Source organism: Thalassophryne amazonica, chromosome 6 (genome assembly GCF_902500255.1).
Source record: "Thalassophryne amazonica chromosome 6, fThaAma1.1, whole genome shotgun sequence".
In the NCBI taxonomy this organism is placed as follows: Eukaryota; Metazoa; Chordata; class Actinopteri; order Batrachoidiformes; family Batrachoididae; genus Thalassophryne; species Thalassophryne amazonica.
In genome coordinates, this window is record NC_047108.1 from 19,231,069 (window position 1) to 19,251,610 (window position 20,542).

At 41.4% G+C, this 20,542-nt stretch overlaps 1 protein-coding gene across 2 annotated transcripts in view; it reads left to right on the forward strand.

Moving 5' to 3' along the window:
• Window positions 1-558: 558 nt before the first annotated feature.
• The window catches only part of LOC117511929 (UDP-galactose translocator-like), a 33,188-nt gene continuing 13,204 nt past the window's right edge, over window positions 559-20,542 (forward strand). For both annotated transcript variants that reach the window (XM_034171868.1, XM_034171869.1), the window contains exon 1: window positions 559-750. In XM_034171868.1, the coding sequence (XP_034027759.1) occupies window positions 687-750 (64 nt within the window). In that variant the 5' untranslated portion in view covers window positions 559-686. The remainder of the gene's footprint in view (window positions 751-20,542) is intronic.

Sequence of the window (20,542 nt, forward strand, 5' to 3'; positions counted from 1 at the left end):
ACATCAGACACAGTAAAGGAGAAATGTAGCGTTTAATCAAAGCTAAAGGTATTTGCAAATGGCATCACCTATAGGATGCTGGGCGCACAAGGCGCTATTCCATGGTATTCAGCATACTGTTGGCAGGGGTAGGTGTACACACCCAAACAGAAGAGAGGACAATGTGTTCTCGAGACTGACGTTTAGTCACACAGAACTGGATAGCTCACTGGTTAAGATTAATAAACATGTTGACAGAACCTGTGAATGCAGTGACAATCAGGAGACTGTGGAGCATTGTCCAAAAATAGACAACTACTGTCCATTCAGCTGCAGGGGACACAGGTAGACGTCAGCTTATAGAACATACTTAAGCCAGAGTCTGGTGGGATCTGCTTCATTTGCTTTTACGACTATCTAAAGAATACAGGATTACTGATAAGGTACAGGTCGACTGTCACCTTTTTTTTGGGGGGGGGGGGGGGGGGTGTTAGCCGCCTGACTTACACTCCTGTCCAGCTGGTGGCGGGAATGCTCCGTAAGATGGTTGCCAACCGCCATTAAACGACGAAGAAGACGTTGCTGAGTGATGATGTCTTCTCGCGATATTTGCGCTTTTCCAGCGCCGTGCGCGGTGGGTCTGTGTTGGCGCTAGCTCAGAGGCTAGCGGGGCTTCAGCGGAGCGGGAACCCGGCAGAGGACGCATCATGGGCGTGTCGAGGCACAGCCAGGCCGCGGAGCATCAGGCAACGAGCCCGAGCCAGACTGACGGTGAGCCGCCGACCGCTCAGCGGACACAACATTAAAGACAAACGGGCTGTCAGAGGACACTCAACTAACCAGACTAACCCGGTTAGCCCCAGACGACGTTAACTAGCAGAGTTTACCCACTAACTCAAAGTTTATTTCACCAACTCTGCATTTGAACAAATATTAACAAACTATCGGTGTCGGAGGCTCATTCAAACTCACCGAGTGGAGTTAATGAGTTAACTAGGTGACTAACTAAAACCAAACTGCTCTGAGGAAAATGAACAAAATATCAACGCAGGAATTTTTAACAAATTTGAGAGAAGTAATTCACAGCTGAGCGTGTTAGTTGAGGCTGAACTACGTTCTCAGACGGATGTATTAGTTATTAAAGTAACTAGTTGTTGAGCTTAATCAGATGGAGAGCAGCTGATGACGTGGGTTTTTGAGCCTGTGTGATGTCTTTGTGTTGATCATAAACAGAACCTGCTGTCAGTCTCAACCGCCTCCTTTAAAGTCTGCTTTGATGCTGACATCAACAGTGTGCTGGTGTTTGTGGTTAACTGTCCATCACCTGCCTTAAGGAAGATAAACCAAACGAGTCTCATAGGTCCAGCCCCTCCTTTCTGACTCTGTGGGTCTTTATCCACACTTTTTATTGATTATGAGGCAATTGATTTATTAAATTGATCAGGTTCTGATCAGCTGACTGTTCCTACATCATCATCGCAACAGAAATCTGCCCAAGCAGGGCAGTGCCGTTTAAGTAATGATGTAAAATACATATTTATTTTAGCAATAAGTTACACCCTTAATTGGAGTAAGCAGTTGAAGATGAGTGAGTGAGTAAGAAGTTACATGAAATTTTAAACATACATTGTTGATATCAGAAAAAAGCAAATTGCTTATTTCCATTGTTGTCCTTATAAGAAAACAACAAATGGTACAACAAAATATAAAATAATACAAGTAATGCTGTAAAACACTAGTTTACACAGGTGGAATGACTAAGTATAATAATCTTGAAAATACACAGATCAAGCAGAAAATATTTAAAAATATATAAAAATGTTAATAGTATATAAAATGTTTTTGAAAGCATCCTTGCACTAATAGAAGCAGGTGGATCATTCTGTAACTGACCACCAGTATGGTAGAAACTAGGGGTGTCGGAAAAAATTGATTCACGTCCGAATTGCGATTCTTATTTATTACAATTCTGAATCGATCCAAAATGTCCAAGAATCTATTTTTTAAAAGCATTTTTTAAACATAATCTTGCTTACTCGCTGCGTGTACTGTTTGTCAGGCAATGGCTTCCGTACTACAGCGTCCCCGCGAAGGGGGGTGATCCGGCGTGCTTCAAACACTTGTGCGCTGCAGAGTTCAGTGGCTGTAGCTTAGCATGGCGGACGAAGAGCTAATTCAGCCAACACCGTTTTTGCTGAAGGCAAATATTTGGGCGCATTTTGGATTTTATTATTTGCTGTGTAAGAAGGAGCTTGACATGACTTATGTAGTGTGCAGAATCTGCAAAATGAAAGTCAAGTACTTCGGAAACACTTCAAATCCACAAGCCCACATGCTACACTATCACCCAGAGCTAAAAGAGGGGAGCAGCGTTCTCTGCCGACTACTGACCAGCGCTTCGCTAACCTGCCAGCCAACTTCGAACGAGCAAAGCAGATAAGTAAATTTACATCTAGAATCACTTGATTAACCTTGTAAAGCTGCATTTTCTTAAACATAAACATTTTTTAAGTAATATAACTATTTCTCAGAGCTCTTTGAATCGAATTGTCACCCCAAGAATCGGAATTGAATTGAATCATGAGTTCTGGTACGATTCACATCCCTAGTAGAAACTGATTTAACTAAAGGAACCAGTATGTTGAACATAAGAACCAAAACTTGATTTTGAGTCCACGGCTGAAAATTTTATATATTGCGATGTGTTGCTGTTAGAGATATTATACATGATTCAGGTTCAGACATAGTCGTTTGGTAACACACCAGTGTTCTATAATTCTTCCACTTTGACATGATTTCTAGGCGGGAGATTGGGTGTGAACCAGATGGTCTTATTTTGTACCACTTGTGCTCTTGTCTGAGATCTTTTGGTTAACAGTCAAAATGACTGAATCAAAGTAGAAAGCAGCAGTCACTGCAGAGTCATCTGCATACAGCTGTAACTTGTACTGAACTGCCAGCTAACATATTCACATATCAGAAATAAAAGAGGCTCAAGTATCAAGCCTCGAGGTGCACCAAAAGTGATAGGAGGTACATCAGAAATGGTATCTTTGACACCAACAACTTGTTTCAAAATGATGGATATGATTTAAATCATCTTGTATGTCTTATATGCCCATACGCTGGAATAGGCTCCAACCTACCCCCCCTGCATGATATTAAATGCATTAGAAAATGAATGAATGAATGGGTGAGTGTACCTCATGTAATCATTTAGCTTTTCTTAACAAAACAACATGATCAACTGTATCAATGGCCTTTTCTTGGTCTAATGTTGCAATTTCTGTGTAACTACCTGTGTGAGATTTTTGTCTAATCATTTGGTTCAGTCAGACATATTTCTGTTGAATGAGATGAGATTCCTAGATTGTAACTCAAATAGGTTTTATCATTAAATGTCATATTTAAAAAAAATTCTCAGGATTTTCATTAAACATAACTAATTAATGAATTCAGTATTATTTGTAGAGTTCGGACTTTATTTTGAATGTACAACCCCTGGCAAAAATTATGGAATCACCAACCTCGGAGGATGTTCATTCAGTTGTTTAATTTTGTAGAAAAAAAGCAGATCACAGACATGACACAAAACTAAAGTCAGTTCAAATTGCAACTTTCTGGCTTTAAGAAACACTATAAGAAATCAGGAAAAAAAAAATTGTGGCAGTCAGTAATGGTTACTGTTTTAGACCAAGCAGACTATTTGCAGGCCATGACATTGACCCTATGTGTCTTTTTGCAAGGAATGTTTTCACAGTTTTTGCTCTATGGCAAGATGCATTATCGTCTTGAAAAATGATTTCATCATCCCCAAACATCCTTTCAATTGATGGGATAAGAAAAGTGTCCAAAATATCAACATAAACTTGTGCATTTATTGATGATGTAATGACAGCCATCTCCCCAGTGCCTTTACCTGACATGAAGCCCCATATCATCAATGACTGTGGAAATTTACATGTTCTCTTCAGGCAGTCATCTTTATAAATCTCATTGGAACGGCACCAAACAAAAGTTCCAGCATCATCACCTTGCCCAATGCTGATTTGAGATTCATCACTGAATATGACTTTCATCCAGTCATCCACAGTCCACGATTGCTTTTCCTTAGCCCATTGTAACCTTGTTTTTTTCTGTTTAGGTGTTAATAATGGCTTTCATTTAGCTTTTCTGTATGTAAATCCCATTTCCTTTAGGCGGTTTCTTACAGTTTGGTCACAGACGTTGACTCCAGTTTCCTCCCATTCGTTCCTCATTTGTTTTGTTGTGCATTTTTCGATTTTTGAGACATATTGCTTTAAGTTTTCTGTCTTGACGCTTTGATGTCTTCCTTGGTCTACCAGTATGTTTGCCTTTAACAACCTTCCCATGTTTGTATTTGGTCCAGAGTTTAGACACAGCTGACTGTGAACAACCCTCACATTTACCCTCTTTTAAGAGTTTGATAATCCTCTCCTTTGTTTCAATTGACATCTCTCGTGTTGGAGCCATGATGATTCATGTCAGTCTACTTGGTGCAACAGCTGTCCAAGGTGTGATCACTCCTTTTTAGATGCAGACTAATGAGCAGATCTGATTTGATACAGGTGTTAGTTTTGTGGATGAAAATTTACAGGGTGATTCCATAATTTATTCCTCAGAATTGAGTGAGTCCATATTTTTTTCCCCTCTGCTTGGTCTAAAAAAGTAACCGTTACTGACTGCCACAATTGTTTTTCCTTGATTTCTTATAGTGTTTCTTAAAGCCAGAAAGTTGCCATTTGAAATAACTTTAGTTTTGTGTCATGTCTGTGATCTGCTTTTTTTTCTACAAAATTAAACAACTGAATGAACATCCTCTGAGGCCGGTGATTCCATAATTATTGCCAGGGGTTGTAATTTAAGATGCATATCAAAAATCAAGAAATACATTGTGAAAATTGTGACATTCATGGTGTTTTTTTTTTTTGTTGTTGTTTTTTTTGGTAGTTGGGTATGTTTGGTAAACAGTCAGATTAAATCGGCAAACTTCATACCTGTTCCAGTTTTTTCTTTATTGTTCATTGATCCCAAGTGAAGTGATGATTATTCAGCCAACAATAAATGTGACAAAGTCGCAGTGATGCAGAATGAAGAGTTTCCTCTCTGTATTTGGTGGTTGGTTGCTCGTTGATGTGTGTTTATGATGGAGACACAGAGTGTCCTTATTTTATCAAGATAATAACTGTTGCTCCTGATCCATCAGTTTGTTGTTCATGATGTCAATGTTCACACTTCACTGTGTGGGTGTTTAACAGCAGAGATCCGTGTGCTTCTTAACCTGTCAGACACATCCACTGGCACTGAACCAGTCTGTCCACATCCTAGTCTGTGGGACAGAGAGAGTCAGAGCATCCGGTAGCTGAATGTGTAAATGAGCCGCAGTGTCCAACGCATTCTCAGACATACGTTTCCTTCCACTGGACACATGGTCATCACATCTTACATGATTTTGTGCAATGCACAATACATTGTTGTAATGTACACACACACACACCCTGTAAACACAGCGTCCTGAATAAGAATGGGCCTGGTCTGAGTTACATAAGCTCACCTCCAAACCAGTTTATGGATTTAAAGGAATGGGCGTGCACTCTATGAAGACCTGCATCGAGGCACATCAGTCCAACAGATAATTGCAATTTAGGTGTGTGTGTGTGTGTGTGCGCGCACGTGCGCACACACTCTGTTGACATTCAGTTTTGTTTTTTCAGGAGTTACTCCATTTTGTACTCAGTAATTATGTACCATGTGATTTATTTATTGTTTTCCTTCATCTGAATCAGCAGACAAAAGTTATATACACACACACACAACCCCAATTCCAATGAAGTTGGGAAGTTGTGTAAAATGTAAATAATAACAGAATACAATGATTTGCAAATCCTCTTCAACCTATATTCAATTGATTACACCACAGAGACAAGATATTTAATGTTCAAACTGATAAACTTGATTATTTTTGTGCAAATATTTGCTCATTTTGAAATGGATGCCTCCAATACGTTTCAAAAAAGCTGGGACAGTGGTATGTTTACCACTGTGTTACATCACCTTTCCTTCTAACAACACTCAATAAGCGTTTGGGAACTGAGGACACTAATTGTTGAAGCTTTGTAGGTGGAATTCTGTTGTGAAAGTGACGTGACATGGACCCACAACAGGGGGCGTTAATGAACGGACAATGGATAAGCCAAAAGTAACAATTTAATGTTGTGAATCGCACAACGACGTACAGACAATAACAATATGGTGGACTGTCAATCATACACCAGGTGACGTGTGGGCAGGCTCGACGATAGAAGACGCCTGGCGAGAGAAGAGCCGGATCCCCACACAGCTTCCACCACCAACGGAGCTGAAGAACACCGGAGCCACCAAGCCCTGCGCCCCAGGTGGCCGCTGTCTTCAGCAGTCAGACCCGGTACTGCTGGCAGAAAACAGAGACAGTCCTGATGAGTGTGAGTTCGCACACTCAGTATTCCCACAGTCAGTGTTCAGTAAAGGAGAGAGAAGCTCCACCTCCAATCACACACTCGTGCAGCTCCTGTTTAAACCACTTATCTGGTTTGGGGTGTGAGGCGAAGCCGTCGCTGTCACACCAAACGCCAATCCCACAGATAAGGTAGAACACCACAGGATAACGGCTGCAAAAGAAGTTCAGATTATCACTCAACGGTTTGAGTCAACAGAGAAATTACCTGAATGGTAGCTGGTTTCTCGGCGGGGAGGTGGAGTTGCAGTCCGGCCTTTATGGTGGTGGTGATGAGTAGTGGATGAGTGACAGCTGGTACGGATGATGAGTGACAGCTGTCACTCCTGGTTGCTCCGACGCCCTCTCGTGCTTGAAGCCCGCACTTCAAGCAGGGCGCCATCTTGTGGTGGTGGGCCAGCAGTACCTCCTCTTCAGCGGCCCACACAACAGAATTCTTTCCCATTCTTGCTTGTTGTACGACTTAAGTTGTTCAACAGTCCGGGGTCTCCATTGTCATATTTTGCGCTTCGTAATGCGCCACACATTTTCAGTGGGTGACAGGTCTGGACTGCAGGCAGGCCAGTCTGGTACCCGCACTGTTTTACTACGAAGCCACGCTGTTGCAACACGTGCAGAATGTGGCTTGACATTGTCTTGCTGAAATAAACAGGGACATCCCTGAAAAAGACGTTGCTTGGATGGCAGCATGTGTTACTCCAAAACCTGGATGTACCTTTCAGCATTGATGGTGCCATCACAGATGTGTAAGTTGCCCATGCCATGGGCAATAACACGCCCCCATACCATCACAGATGCTGGCTTTTGAACTTTGCGCTGGTAACAATCTAGATGGTCTTTTTCCTCTTGTCCAGAGGACACGATGTCCATGATTTCCAAAAACAATTTGAAATGTGGAATAATCAGACCACAGCACACTTTTCCACTTTGCGTCTGTCCATTTCAAATGAGCTCGGGCCCAGAGAAGGTGGTGGTGTTTCTGGATGTTGATGTTTGACTTTTGCTTTACATAGTAGAGTTTTAACTTGCACTTGTAGATGTAGTGATGAACTGTGTTAACTGACAATGGTTTTCTGAAGTGTTCATGAACCCACGCGGTAAGATCCTTTACACAATGATGTTGGTTTTTAATGCAGTGCCACCTGAGGGATCGAAGGTCACAGGCATTAAATGTTGGTTTTCGGCCTTGCCGCTTACGTGTAGAAAGTTCTCCAGGTTCTCTGAATCTTCTGATTATATTATGGACTGTAGATGATGGAATCCCTAAATTCCTTGCAATTGAACGTGGAGAAACATTGTTCTTAAACTGCTGGACTATTTTTTTCATGCAGTTTTTCACAAAGTGGTTTTCCTCGCTCCATCGCCCCATCTTTGCTTGTGAACGGCTGAGCCTTTTGAGGATGCTCCTTTTATACCCAGTCATGACACTCACCTGTTTCCAGTTAACCTGTTCTCCTGTGGAATGTTCCAAACATTCCAAACAATTTTTGAAACGTGTTGCAGGCATCCATTTCAAAATGAGCAAATCTTTGCACAACAACAATAAAGTTTATCAGTTTGAAGATAAAATATCTTGTCTTTGTGGTGTATTCAATTGAATTTAGGCTGAAGAGGATTTACAAATCATTATATTCTGTTTTTATTTAAATTTCACACATTGGATTTGGGGTTGTAATGCAACTCCAAGTCAGCAATGAGAAATAACCTTAATTTGCAGGTTTTTGGAGAACTTGAACTCAGGCCTTTTTCCTGATTTCTTGATTTAATTTTTTTTTTTTTGTATTGATTTTCTACCAAGGTTTTTGAAATCCCGACAAGGAAAATCATAGTTACTACAACTTTAATGTATTATTATTTTTTTAATGTCAGCTGATCCATGTTGCTTTGTGGAAAAAGTCTTGTATTGCTTCAGGGGCATACACGGTGTACGCCAAAACCCAGAAACTGGTGTAAGCACAAAAATATCCAGACGTATCAAAGTGTGCATAAGTATAGACCACTCACATTCCATTTGTACATCCCAGTCAAAGTAGAATTGAGTGCACACGCATCAAACTCTGCCTTGGTCATGCCCTATTTAAATATGAAAATCCATGTAAATAGGCCCTGTGAGTTGGGATTCTCCACACCGTCACATCAGACAAGATGAGCAGAGGCAGAGAGGAACTTTACTGACTGTGAGCAAGCGACACTGCCCAATGAAGTGGATGTTGGGTATTTTCTCCTCCAAACATTTTTAAAACCTTTAACAAGACAAACAGAGTCAAGAAACACCAGTGAGACAGAAAGTCAAATTTTACGCGCGGAGTGCAGTCAGGCTGTACACCAAGGCTACACTAAAGTCTGGCCTGCTTTTCCGCTCTTTTTATTAAGAGACGCCCTCATCACATAAACAAAAAACTTGTCCTAAGGGTGGGGGTGATGACGCAAGACAAGTTTCTTCCCGTAACATAAACGCATACGTCAATAAGTGCAGCTGTAAGGAAGAACACTTTCTTTTACACAGGTCAGCACATCTCGTTCGTCTGTTGCAGTTATCAGCTGTTCTGCATCTGCCTGAAGTGTCCTGTCCTTCACACTCCTTCACACTAAACACCACATCACAACAGTCAAAACGTTCTCTTACTCCCAGTCGTTAGAGGCTGCGAAAACAAAGTTATATTATAATAATAAGTACATCCAGCCCTTCATTCCCAGCTCAGATTGACCCCAGAGTGCTAAAACAAAATTGAATTCTCAGGCTTGGTTAAGACAGGTGCAAAACAGCACAACACCGTTCTCATGAGAAAGAAGACAAAGCTAAAACAAGGTTGAATAACACGTACATTCTCAGGGTGAAGTGCAAAACAGCACAACACCGTTCTCATGAGAAAGAAGACAAAGCTAAAACAAGGTTGAATAACACGTACATTCTCAGGGTGAAGTGCAAAACAGCACAACACCGTTCTCATGAGAAAGAAGACAAATGTACAAATGTTTAACAGTGATAACATATATACAAAATCTTTAACAGTGGAGACATGCAGGGAGATCCTATTTGGTAGCCTGTCATGAGTGTAACCATGAACCGGAAGAGATGTGAGTGGGAATGTGTGTGATGGCGTGAACGCTGTGTGCTCAGAGCAGCACACACAAAAAAGGTCAGACATTAAGGTGGATGTCAAGTGGAGGATTGCTTCCCACTGCCGAAGTGTGGCCACAACAGGTGTGGGGGACCTCAGACTTAAGATGGTCTGTGGTCTATGTCACAGACCCATGACGTCTGTGGTGTGGAGGTCATTGTACCATCTCTCTTGCTCAGTGTTGGGGCTCGTTAACGGGTTTATCAGCTACGTTCTCAGCAGATAGGCACAGTCCCCTGGGGTCAGATGAAGACAGAATATAATACACCACATAAATTGACCACACAGGTAATGAATGCAGAGGTGCGCTGCGCCTGAATGGCCGGTGACATCCACAACTTTACGCACATGTTCATTGACATATACTGAACACCGCAAACCAGTTGGGGGCATGTTAAGGAGCTTTGCAGTTGTAGCATCACGAAACAAACAAACAACATAGACACAACAAATGATAACACAAACCACGTTAGGCTGCACACATGTACAAATGTGGTCGCACTGGTTCCCGTTCGGGACAATGTAATGAGGGAAATATTCGCCAAGCAGCCACCCATCATGCACTGTGCCATCCTGTAGCCTGTCCACAACCATGCTGTCAGTCAGGACGAATGAATCGTGATGAAACCAGGCCACGAGCCACGATGTTAGTCAGGTGCATTTGCACATCACATATGATTTGAACCTTGATGGAATGAAAATGTTTCCTATTAACACAAACAAATTCATCATGTGATGGCGCCTTTATGGCAATATGTGTGCAGTCAATAGCCAATTACATTAGAGAAACTGGCTCTCGCTGCAAATTGTGCTTTAATGTTGGAATGTGATGTAAATATGCGTCCGATCCAATCCAGTATCCGCTTCCGATACCAACGTAATTCAAGTATCTGAAAATACCGATACAACCTGCAACGTTTTCCGATGCTGGAGAGGAGCCACTGGGAAACCTCTCAACTGCTGTGTGCTCTCTGTTCTGTTTGCTGCTGAGCATGAGGAGGGGAGGGGAAGGTTCCTGAACTGAAGCTGAGTTGTTTGAGAGAGGTCTCTTCCACACATGAGGAGCAGTGTTCTAAGCTACTGGTATTGGCAAATTTCCGCCCGGCTTTTGGGTTCAAATTGTCTGTGCCTCCGAGTGTGGATTTTCTGAGTTGTTGCTGAAAATGTGTGCTGAAAAATCAGTTGCTTCAGCATTCTGTAAGGCTGTGAGAGCAGAACAGAGTTTCTGTCCACTGAAGGGAAAAAAATCTCCATCAAAATCCTTCAGTATTAATCCTGAGTTCCTCGCGTGAGCGTTGCTGATGATACATTTAGAAATTTACGGTTCATTTTACAGTTGAAAGGCTTTGTATTTCCAAAAAGTTCCAAGTTTGCTCAGCAGGAAAACAGTGAGCGAGTGACAGAGTGAGTGAGAGAGAAGACTTAATTTTTACTCTTAACACTTGCTTAGACAATGTAAACATATTTCCCATGTCAATAAAGCTCCATTGAAATTGAAAATTGAGAAGAAGAGACAGAATGCGAGAGCGCCATCTTTTCTCTTTAAGACTATAAAAATAAGACTATAAAAGTATATAAAAAATGAAATGAACTTAATTCTTTCACCAAAACATCAAATGTAGGCTTGCATCTCAGATGTACCTTCTGGCAAATTGTAGCTGAACCTTCAGTTCTTTTTTTAAGAAAATTCTCCTCTATACCACTTCATGCTGTATAACTGGGAATACAAAATATCCTCATATAAAATCAACAATAATGATAATATTAAAGCAAGTAGAGCTCTGGTATTGGTATCAGCAGATATTCAAATTCAGTTGCAGGAATCAGATCGGAAGTGAAAAATTGTGGATTGGTGCATCCCTAATGTGATGTACCTGGATGACATTCAGATGATTGCGTTCCACACAGCTGGCATGGCTCGGCTCGACTCAAGGTTGACTGGCACATTCCTGACTGATCGGCCAGCTTCCACTGGAATGCTCCTGTTGCCAGGAAGCCCAGCATGGTCAGCACTTGCATGGGCACAGACGACCCTTGGCTCCTCGCTGTATAAGCGAAGTGCGAAACACATCTGCGCATGCGTGGGTCAAACGGGGGCAAAAAATTCCAGCTCCCAAACTCACACCGCTCCCATTGAATTTTGTATACAGTAGCATTAGCGGACTGTAAAAGTTATGGCTTTTACAGGGATTGTTTCAAGGGCTTTAAGCCTTAAGCGCCGCATACAATAATGACAGGTGCGCATTGTGCTGTTTTCAAATGCTCAAACGGAATTTATAGGCTTGAAAGTTGGCTGAAAACACACGATTGCAAAGGTCCGCCAAGTCCACACAAAGACGGAAAGAAGAAGAAATGTGGTCGTAAACCTCCGTTCATTCTACACAATTTTCGCCACAGAAAAGAAAGATCCAGACAGACGTAAAAGACGGACTAAAATTGTAAGTTTCTTGCACACATTTACTTTGTCAATATTCTGAAACCGTGCCGCCGTTTTTGTGCATCGGCGTATGACTGTAATGTCGCGCCATGAATGACGTGACACGTAATATTGTAAAATTGACATGTTCTATAAACAAACTGCATGCATGCACATATCATTGTATGTCTGTCAACTTATCAAAACAAACGTGACACCAGAGAGGTTATATGTGAGACTCACCGTCATTGTCGTCATTATGAAGCCAGCGGAGTAGCGATTTCTCATCCCTGCTTAGCAAATATTCTGCAATATCCACAGTTTCAGTCTCTGGACTTCATCTAACCATCCCTCAGTTGCCTTCAAGGGGTCAGAAATTTGTTTGTCTCCAACTAATTTGTTTTTTGTCTCCAACTATCAACAAGGACTGGTCATTTTCGACAGCAGCGCGCTCTTCCTCCTTTGTCGGCACTTCTGTATCAATGCAGCACACGCAAGCACAACCAGCTCTTCTTTCCGCTTCTGTCCACTGCCGTACGTAGTCGTGGTTGTAACAGGCAATCCGCAGAGCTTACAAAAATGCTTTAAATCGCCAACTTTCCAGCGGTTGAAATGATCCAAATCACAGCATTCCTTGCTGCTTTCTGCCGCCATTGCTTGTGGGTTGGTAGTCGAAAAATTTAGCCTACCCATAATGCACTGCACGGCCTGAGATGTGCACTTCGCTTATTGAGCTCTGGGCCGGACGCAGTTCTGTGTGCAACTCCAGTAATGGTGGCCTTGGTAATTGAAATCGGCTTATGAGCCAATTATCATTTGTAAGTAAATCCTTGTGTTCCCTGAATACACGCTCACGTTTGATTGAATCATTTGCAAAGTCCCCTAACAACACTAACGCAGCCACTGTTAGTGGCATTTTATGCATCACTTTGCGCATGTTTTTATATCCACCCATATAACTGCAAACACGTGGGTGTGTTAATCGTTCGTCAGTGTCTCGCTGATGTGCACATCACTCTGATAACTTCACACTGTTAACCGTTCCCAGCATCACCTCTACGTGTCGGCAGAGGAACAATAGCTGTAGAAATGTGCGTACGCCAGCCAGGATTTTTGCATGACGCACTGCACATTTCCACGCTCATTTCACTTTTGATACATCTGAGCGTTGCTGTGGAGACGGGGGTACACCAGGTTTTTTGTTTGTTTGTTTGTTTGTTTGCATATGCATGCTTTGTACATGAGGCACCTGTTCTTTTCATGGATTTGATGTGAGGTCGGGTTTCCTTTGACCTCCTCCTGTTGCCAGATTAAATAAATGTGATGGAACTAAACACATAAATGAAAACACGAGTAGCAGGACAGGCAGAATGACAAAGTAATCCCAGGTAGTTCAGATGCTAAGAGTTTTTAAAAAGAGTTTGATGTGTGGCCGGAGGAGGGAGGTCTTTCCCGAGTTCAAGGTCAGGATCAAAGAAAACTCAGTCACATCCAAAAAGACCATCCAACATGGCCTCAGAAATGTACAGGTGGAGGAGTGACAGGCCGTGTGACTCGTGGGGCAGAGTTTTGACCAGAGTTTTGCTCCAGCAGGGACCCAAACTTCCCTTTTTCCTATCCACAAAATACCAGGAAGTAAAAAATGCTATTCTTGTCAGGTGACAGTATCTCACTAGGCATGCTGACAAAACTCGTAATGTCAACAAAAAGCACAACCTGTTTATTTGATCCTATACCAACAAAACTGTTTAAGGACCTGTGGCCCACTCTTGGGCCGACTGTGCTGGAAATGATTAATCTTTCTTTAACTTCTGGATCTGTTCCTAAATGTTTCAAATCTGCAGTTATTAAACCATTACTTAAGAAACCTAATCTTGACCCTAGTGTATTGACAAACTATCCGCCGATATCAAATCTATCATTTTTCTCTAAAATTCTGGAAAAAGTGGTGTCACGGCAGCTCGTAGACTATCTTACTGAGAATAATCTCTTTGAGCCACTGCAGTCTGCTTTTAGAAAATATATTCCACAGAGACGGCTCTCACTAAAGTAGTGAATGATCTTCTGCTTACAATGGATTCGGACACCACTACGGTTCTGTTGCTGTTAGATCTCAGTGCTGCATTTGATACAGTGGATCATCATATTCTACTTGATAGGCTGGAAAATCATTTTGGGATTACTGGGAGTGCCCTTGCATGGCTGACGTCATACTTGACCAGTCATTCTCATTGTGTTTTGTACAGTAACACTACCTCTAACCTTAGTGACATGAAATTTGGGGTTCCACAGGGGTCTGTCTTAGGCCCCCTGCTTTTCTCCCTTTATATAGCACCCCTTGCGCACATATTGCGGCGTTTTGGGATTACCTTTCACTGCTATGGAGATGATACTCAGTTATACATGCCAATAACGTGTCATACATCACACTGCCAAAGTGAGGAACCTTGGGGTAATTTTTGATCCTTCGTTGTCCTTTAGCCTCCACATTAGAAATATTACTAGGACTGCTTTCTTCCACCTGTGAAATATAGCGAAGATTCATCCCATCAGCTGATGCTGAGACCCTGATCCATGCATTTATCTCTTCTAGATTGGACTACTGCAATGTTCTATTTTCTGGTTTACCACAGTCTAGCATTAGGGGTCTCCAATTGGTTCAAAATGCTGCAGCCAGACTTTTGACACAAAGCAGAAAGTACAACCACATTACACCCATTTTGGCGTCTCTTCACTGGCTTCCTGTCCCAGTGAGATCAGATTTTAAGGTTCTGCTACTAACCTATAAAATTATTCATGGACTGGCACCTCCCTACCTAGCTGACCTAATTAAACCTTACGTACCGGCCCGGGCTTTATGTTCTCAGGGTGCAGGACTACTTTGTGTCCCTAGAGTGAATAAGAAGTCTGCGGGTCACAGAGCTTTCTCTTATCATGCCCCTGTTCTGTGGAATGATCTCCCTGCGCCAATAAAACAGTCAGATTCTGTGGAGACTTTCAAATCCAGACTTAAGACGCACTTATTTTCCCTTTCATATGGCTAGCATATTGGTACAGTTTTGTTTTACGCTTTTTACTCTTTTAATTCATGTATTAGTAATTCGAGCGGGCCGCGGCCTCAACTTTACCTAAATTCTGGGTCTTTTAGTGAAGTTTAGGGCTAGTGGCCGGCGATCATCTTAGTATTTCTCTGTTTTTCTTGTTGTTTAATGCTGGCAAATTATACAGTATTTTTTGTCTTTCTGATGCCTGATTCTGTTTTTTCGCTGTTTAAGGTGCAGCTCCATCCAGAGATGGGAGTTGTATTCGTGTTGGCGATCCTCCTGTCCTGTGCGCCAGTAGCATTTCTTGTATATTCGTCTGTGAATTGTTCTGTAATTTATGTGTGTAGCATGGCCCAAGCAGAGGGTCACCCCTTTGAGTCTGGCCTGCTTGAGGTTTCTTCCTCAAAGGGAGTTTTTCCTTACCACTGTTGAGTGATTCTCATGAAATCAGACTTACTTGGTGGCATGCAGCATTTTGACAAATAAAGTAAATGCTATCACAATTATAAAGATATAGTTATGAACATATCGTTATAGGCTATGTTGCACATGATTTAAAGTGTACATCATTAAAATATTTTTTGTTTTTTCACATTTAATAGTATAACTCTCATTACCGCAATGCGTCCATTACTGAATTTAGGTTCTTCGAAATACTAAGTTTAATATTTAATAAAAATAAACATGATAAACTTTCAGTGCATGTTATAATACAAATAGTTACAGTAAATAAACGTGGTATCTGGTATTAATTTGTAAAAAGGGAAAATTTTAAGAAAAAACTTTGTCCACCACCAATTTTCTCATCCTCCGCAACAATTTTTAATAATCATTTAAGTCCACAAGGAACTTTTATAATCAAGGAATTGAGTGGGGGGACATCATTTCCAGTGACACCCAAGATGGCCACCAGGTAAGCACCTCATTTTATTTCTCTCTAGATAAAATTTGAAAGTTCATTTGTCAGAGTGCCAACACGACTTTTCATGTCTCATTACCGATACGCAAAGTTTTTAACATTAAAATTTTTAAATGTTTAAAAATTCTTGATTAATATTTACCTCATCATGGTCTCAATATAAACAGCTAGCTAAAGTTTAGCTAGGCCTCATAGTGCCTTGAAAGAGGGCAGGAACGTTCAAGGTCACTCATACTCCGCAACATAATTATCATACACCGCAACACTTGAGGACAGGTTGCGGTAGAGAGTCACTGTTTCGGTAATGAGAAATAGATGTATACATGTATAAACTTGTGTGTATTTCTGGTATAACATGATATTTGTCTAAAAAAAAAGTAAAAGGGAACACAAACTCTCCAGCAGTGGTCACTAGTGTTCCCTTTTTATGCAGCACTGGCATTAAATGTGATATAGTATCAGGAATTGATTATATATTATATTTAAATTATTACTGTGTATTGTATTATATACGTAATATATAATTATATAATTATATCGTATTATCAACAATAAACATTATTGTTTATGAAATGTTCAACTGTAATTTATTTCCTTACAGAATGCAAACTGTTGAAGGAAGAAAGGCGTCAGCAAAGGTTAGACTGACAAAGTTCAGGGAGAAAATTTACAATAATCCTGAACTTCTTGAGGAGTACAGACGGAAAGAGAGAGAGGTTAGGGAACAAGGTTATAATAGGGACTCACATATGTACACACAGAAAGTCACAGAAACACAGGGCACAGCCTTTACACACACACACACGCACACACACGGGGCACAGCCTTTGACAACCAAACAGAGCATACAGCAGACGAGCATGTGTGTGCACTCACACTCACACAGTGAGTGAGAGAGAGAGAGAGAGACTCCATAGACTATGAGACTAACAATTGTTCCATTCCATTACTTGCTTCCATTTGTGTAAAGTCTATACGTTCATTAATCTATTCTTTCAGAAATTTGTTTTTCCCTTTAACTTTTCTTTTCAGGTATCACAAACGTAAAGAGGATGGAAAAATAAAGACAGTCCAAAATATGACAAAAAGACAACATGAGAGGAAGAAAGTTCAGTGGAGGAAAAACTGCCAAATATCATCAAAAGAAGAAACAAGCAGAAGTTCTCCTAAACTTGACTCCAGCATCTTCACTAAGTGAGCCAGACAATTTAATGAATGAAGAAGTCCCAAATTCAGAGAATCTTACTGAGTCCCAAACACCAGCAGAAGAAAGGTTGGACCTGACAGGGCCTGTACAATTGTGTACACCTAAAACTACACCTGTAACTAAAAAAAGACGGCATACATCAAAAGTTACAACTAAATTAAGAACAAAACTGAGATATGTTGAAGAACAACTGCAGAAAAAGGTCAAAGAAATACATAATCTCATCTGAAAAATGAAAAGACTCCAGGATCGAAGGGTGACAATGGAGAAGAAAATGGTGAACAGGCTTGCTTCAAAAGCTAAGAACAAACAGGAAAGGAAACGCAACATGGGTCTTCCAAACAACAGCAAGAGGAGGCTCATGTTAAAAGCTGTAAGCGCTTTCCTCCGTCATGACGATGTTTCCAGAGTGGTCAATGGCAAATCTGGAGAGATACGGCGAAGAGGAGTAATCTACAGAAAGCGAGCCTTGACTGATACAATGGCAAATCTTCATCAGAAATTCTGTAATGAAAACCCCCATCTACGTGTCTCCAAAGCTCAATTCTTCAGGTTGAGGCCGTTCTGGATTATCAGGCCCAAAGTCACAGAAAGAGATACATGTGCTTGCAAACTCCATGAAAACTTCATCTTGAAAATAAAAAAACTCCATCATCTTGGGATTACTGAAATGTCAAGCACAGGAGATATTGTGGAGTCCAGTGTGTGCAACACTAACAACATTGCCTGTATGTATAACAGATGTAAATATTGCAAAGGCAAGGCATTTCCTGCAATGCTGGACCCATTAATAAAGGGTAACATTGTTACCTGGCAGGAGTGGGTGACAAGATCTGTGAGCGTTGCAAAGACAGCAAAAGATGGATCGAAAGAAGAGAAGGAAATTAAAAATATCTTCCTTGAAAATAGGAGCTCTTCAATGGAGAAGTTGTTAGCTCTAACAGTTGAACATCTCCCGATTTTTTTTGTGCACGTGTTCAACATCAGACACCAATATTTTACATTGAAATCTTTGAAAGACACCTTCAGTGACACTGATGTTGCTGTGCACATCGACTACAATGAGAATTACAGTTGTAAGTATGCACGCGAGATCAGGGACACACATTTTGGAGGTGGGAACCAGCAGGTGACTCTCCATACTGGGGTACTCTACCTCAGCAGGGGAAGGGTGGAGGCATTTGCATCCATTGCGGCTTGCTTGCAACATGATGCAATTGCAACATGGGCTCATCTTGAGCCAGTTCTCAAAGACATCAGAAAAAAGCATCCAGAGGTCCTCAATATTCACTTCATCTCAGATGGCCCAACCTCTCAGTATAGAAACAAGACTTCCTTCTATCTGGCCTCCACTGTGCCGTTCATGCATGGGTTTCAGTGGATAACATGGAATTTCACAGAGGCATCACATGGAAAAGGTGCACCAGACAGCGTTGGTGGGGCCTTAAAAAAACCTGGCAGATAGAATTGTCTCATATGGAACCAGCATTCCAGATGTCAATTCTCTATTTGACAAACTACAAAATAATTAATCTGTGACTCTTTACAAGGTGTCAGAGGAAAAAATTAAGGAGAACAATGAATTGGTTCCTCCACAAATTAAAGCAGTTCCAAGAACCATGAAAATACATCAAGTAAGTCAAAGGTTGATAAGTTAAATATTACTATAAATAAATAAGTTTGATAAGATAATAAATACACTCAACAAAAATATAAACGCAACACTTTTGGTTTTGCTCCCATTTTGTATGAGATGAACTCAAAGATCTAAAACTTTTTCCACATACAAAATATCACCATTTCTCTCCAATATTGTTCACAAACCAGTCTAAATCTGTGATAGTGAGCACTTCTCCTTTGCTGAGATAATCCATCCCACCTCACAGGTGTGCCATACCAAGATGCTGATTAGACACCATGATTAGTGCACAGGTGTGCCTTAGACTGCCCACAATAAAAGGCCACTCTGAAAGGTGCAGTTTTATCACACAGCACAATGCCACAGATGTCGCAAGATTTGAGGGAGCGTGCAATTGGCATGCTGACAGCAGGAATGTCAACCAGAGCTGTTGCTCGTGTATTGAATGTTCATGTCTCTACCATAAGCCGTCTCCAAAGTCGTTTCAGAGAATTTGGCAGTACATCCAACCGGCCTCACAACCGCAGACCACGTGTAACCACACCAGCCCAGGACCTCCACATCCAGCATGTTCACCTCCAAGATCGTCTGAGACCAGCCACTCGGACAGCTGCTGAAACAATCGGTTTGCATAACCAAAGAATTTCTGCACAAACTGTCAGAAACCGTCTCAGGGAAGCTCATCTGCATGCTAGGCGTCCTCATCGGGGTCTCGACCTGACTCCAGTTCGTCGTCATAACCGACTTGAGTAGGCAAATGCTCACATTTGCTGGTGTTTGGCACGTTGGAGAGGTGTTCTCTTCACGGATGATGCGAAGGAGATGTGTTGCACTGCATGAGGCAAATGGTGGTCACACCAGATACTGACTGGTATCCCCCCCCCAATAAAACAAAACTGCACCTTTCAGAGTGGCCTTTTATTGTGGACAGTCTAAGGCACACCTGTGCACTAATCATGGTGTCTAATCAGCATCTTGGTATGGCACACCTGTGAGGTGGGATGGATTATCTCAGCAAAGGAGAAGTGCTCACTATCACAGATTTCGACTGGTTTGTGAACAATATTTGAGGGAAATGGTGATATTGTGTATGTGGAAAAAGTTTTAGATCTTTGAGTTCATCTCATACAAAATGGGAGCAAAACCAAAAGTGTTGCGTTTATATTTTTGTTGAGTATAAGTTAATTTCCCTTTTAGGACATTCTCACAAAAACATCTTTACCTACTTACATAGCCCTCTACATCCCATTATTATCTAGTGCTAGATTGATAGACTCCCTTTGGAGTTTTGTTCATGGCCTTGCTGTTGTGGCAGGCTCCCTCTTTGCAAAGATAAAGCACTTAAAGTACTGATTGCTGGTCTTTGCTTTATTTTATTGTGATTAATTGTTGTGACAAAATTTCTCTGACATAGTTAAACTGTTCTTTCTTATTTCATGAAACAGCTGACATCCACAACCCCTGGGGTCATTAACACAAGGGAAGTGTCATGTTTTTGTGACAAAAACTGTCCATGCTTCTCTCCACACTGCCATGTCTTCTCTGAAAGAGAGGAGCACCCTGACGCCGAGGCTACCATAGAGGTTGGACAGTGGGTCCTAGTTGAATATGATGCTGAGTTGTTCCCTGGTATAGTTACACAGGTGAATTTCCTTTCAAGATTTCTGTGTCAATGGAAAAATACATCTTAATTCTTGTTAGA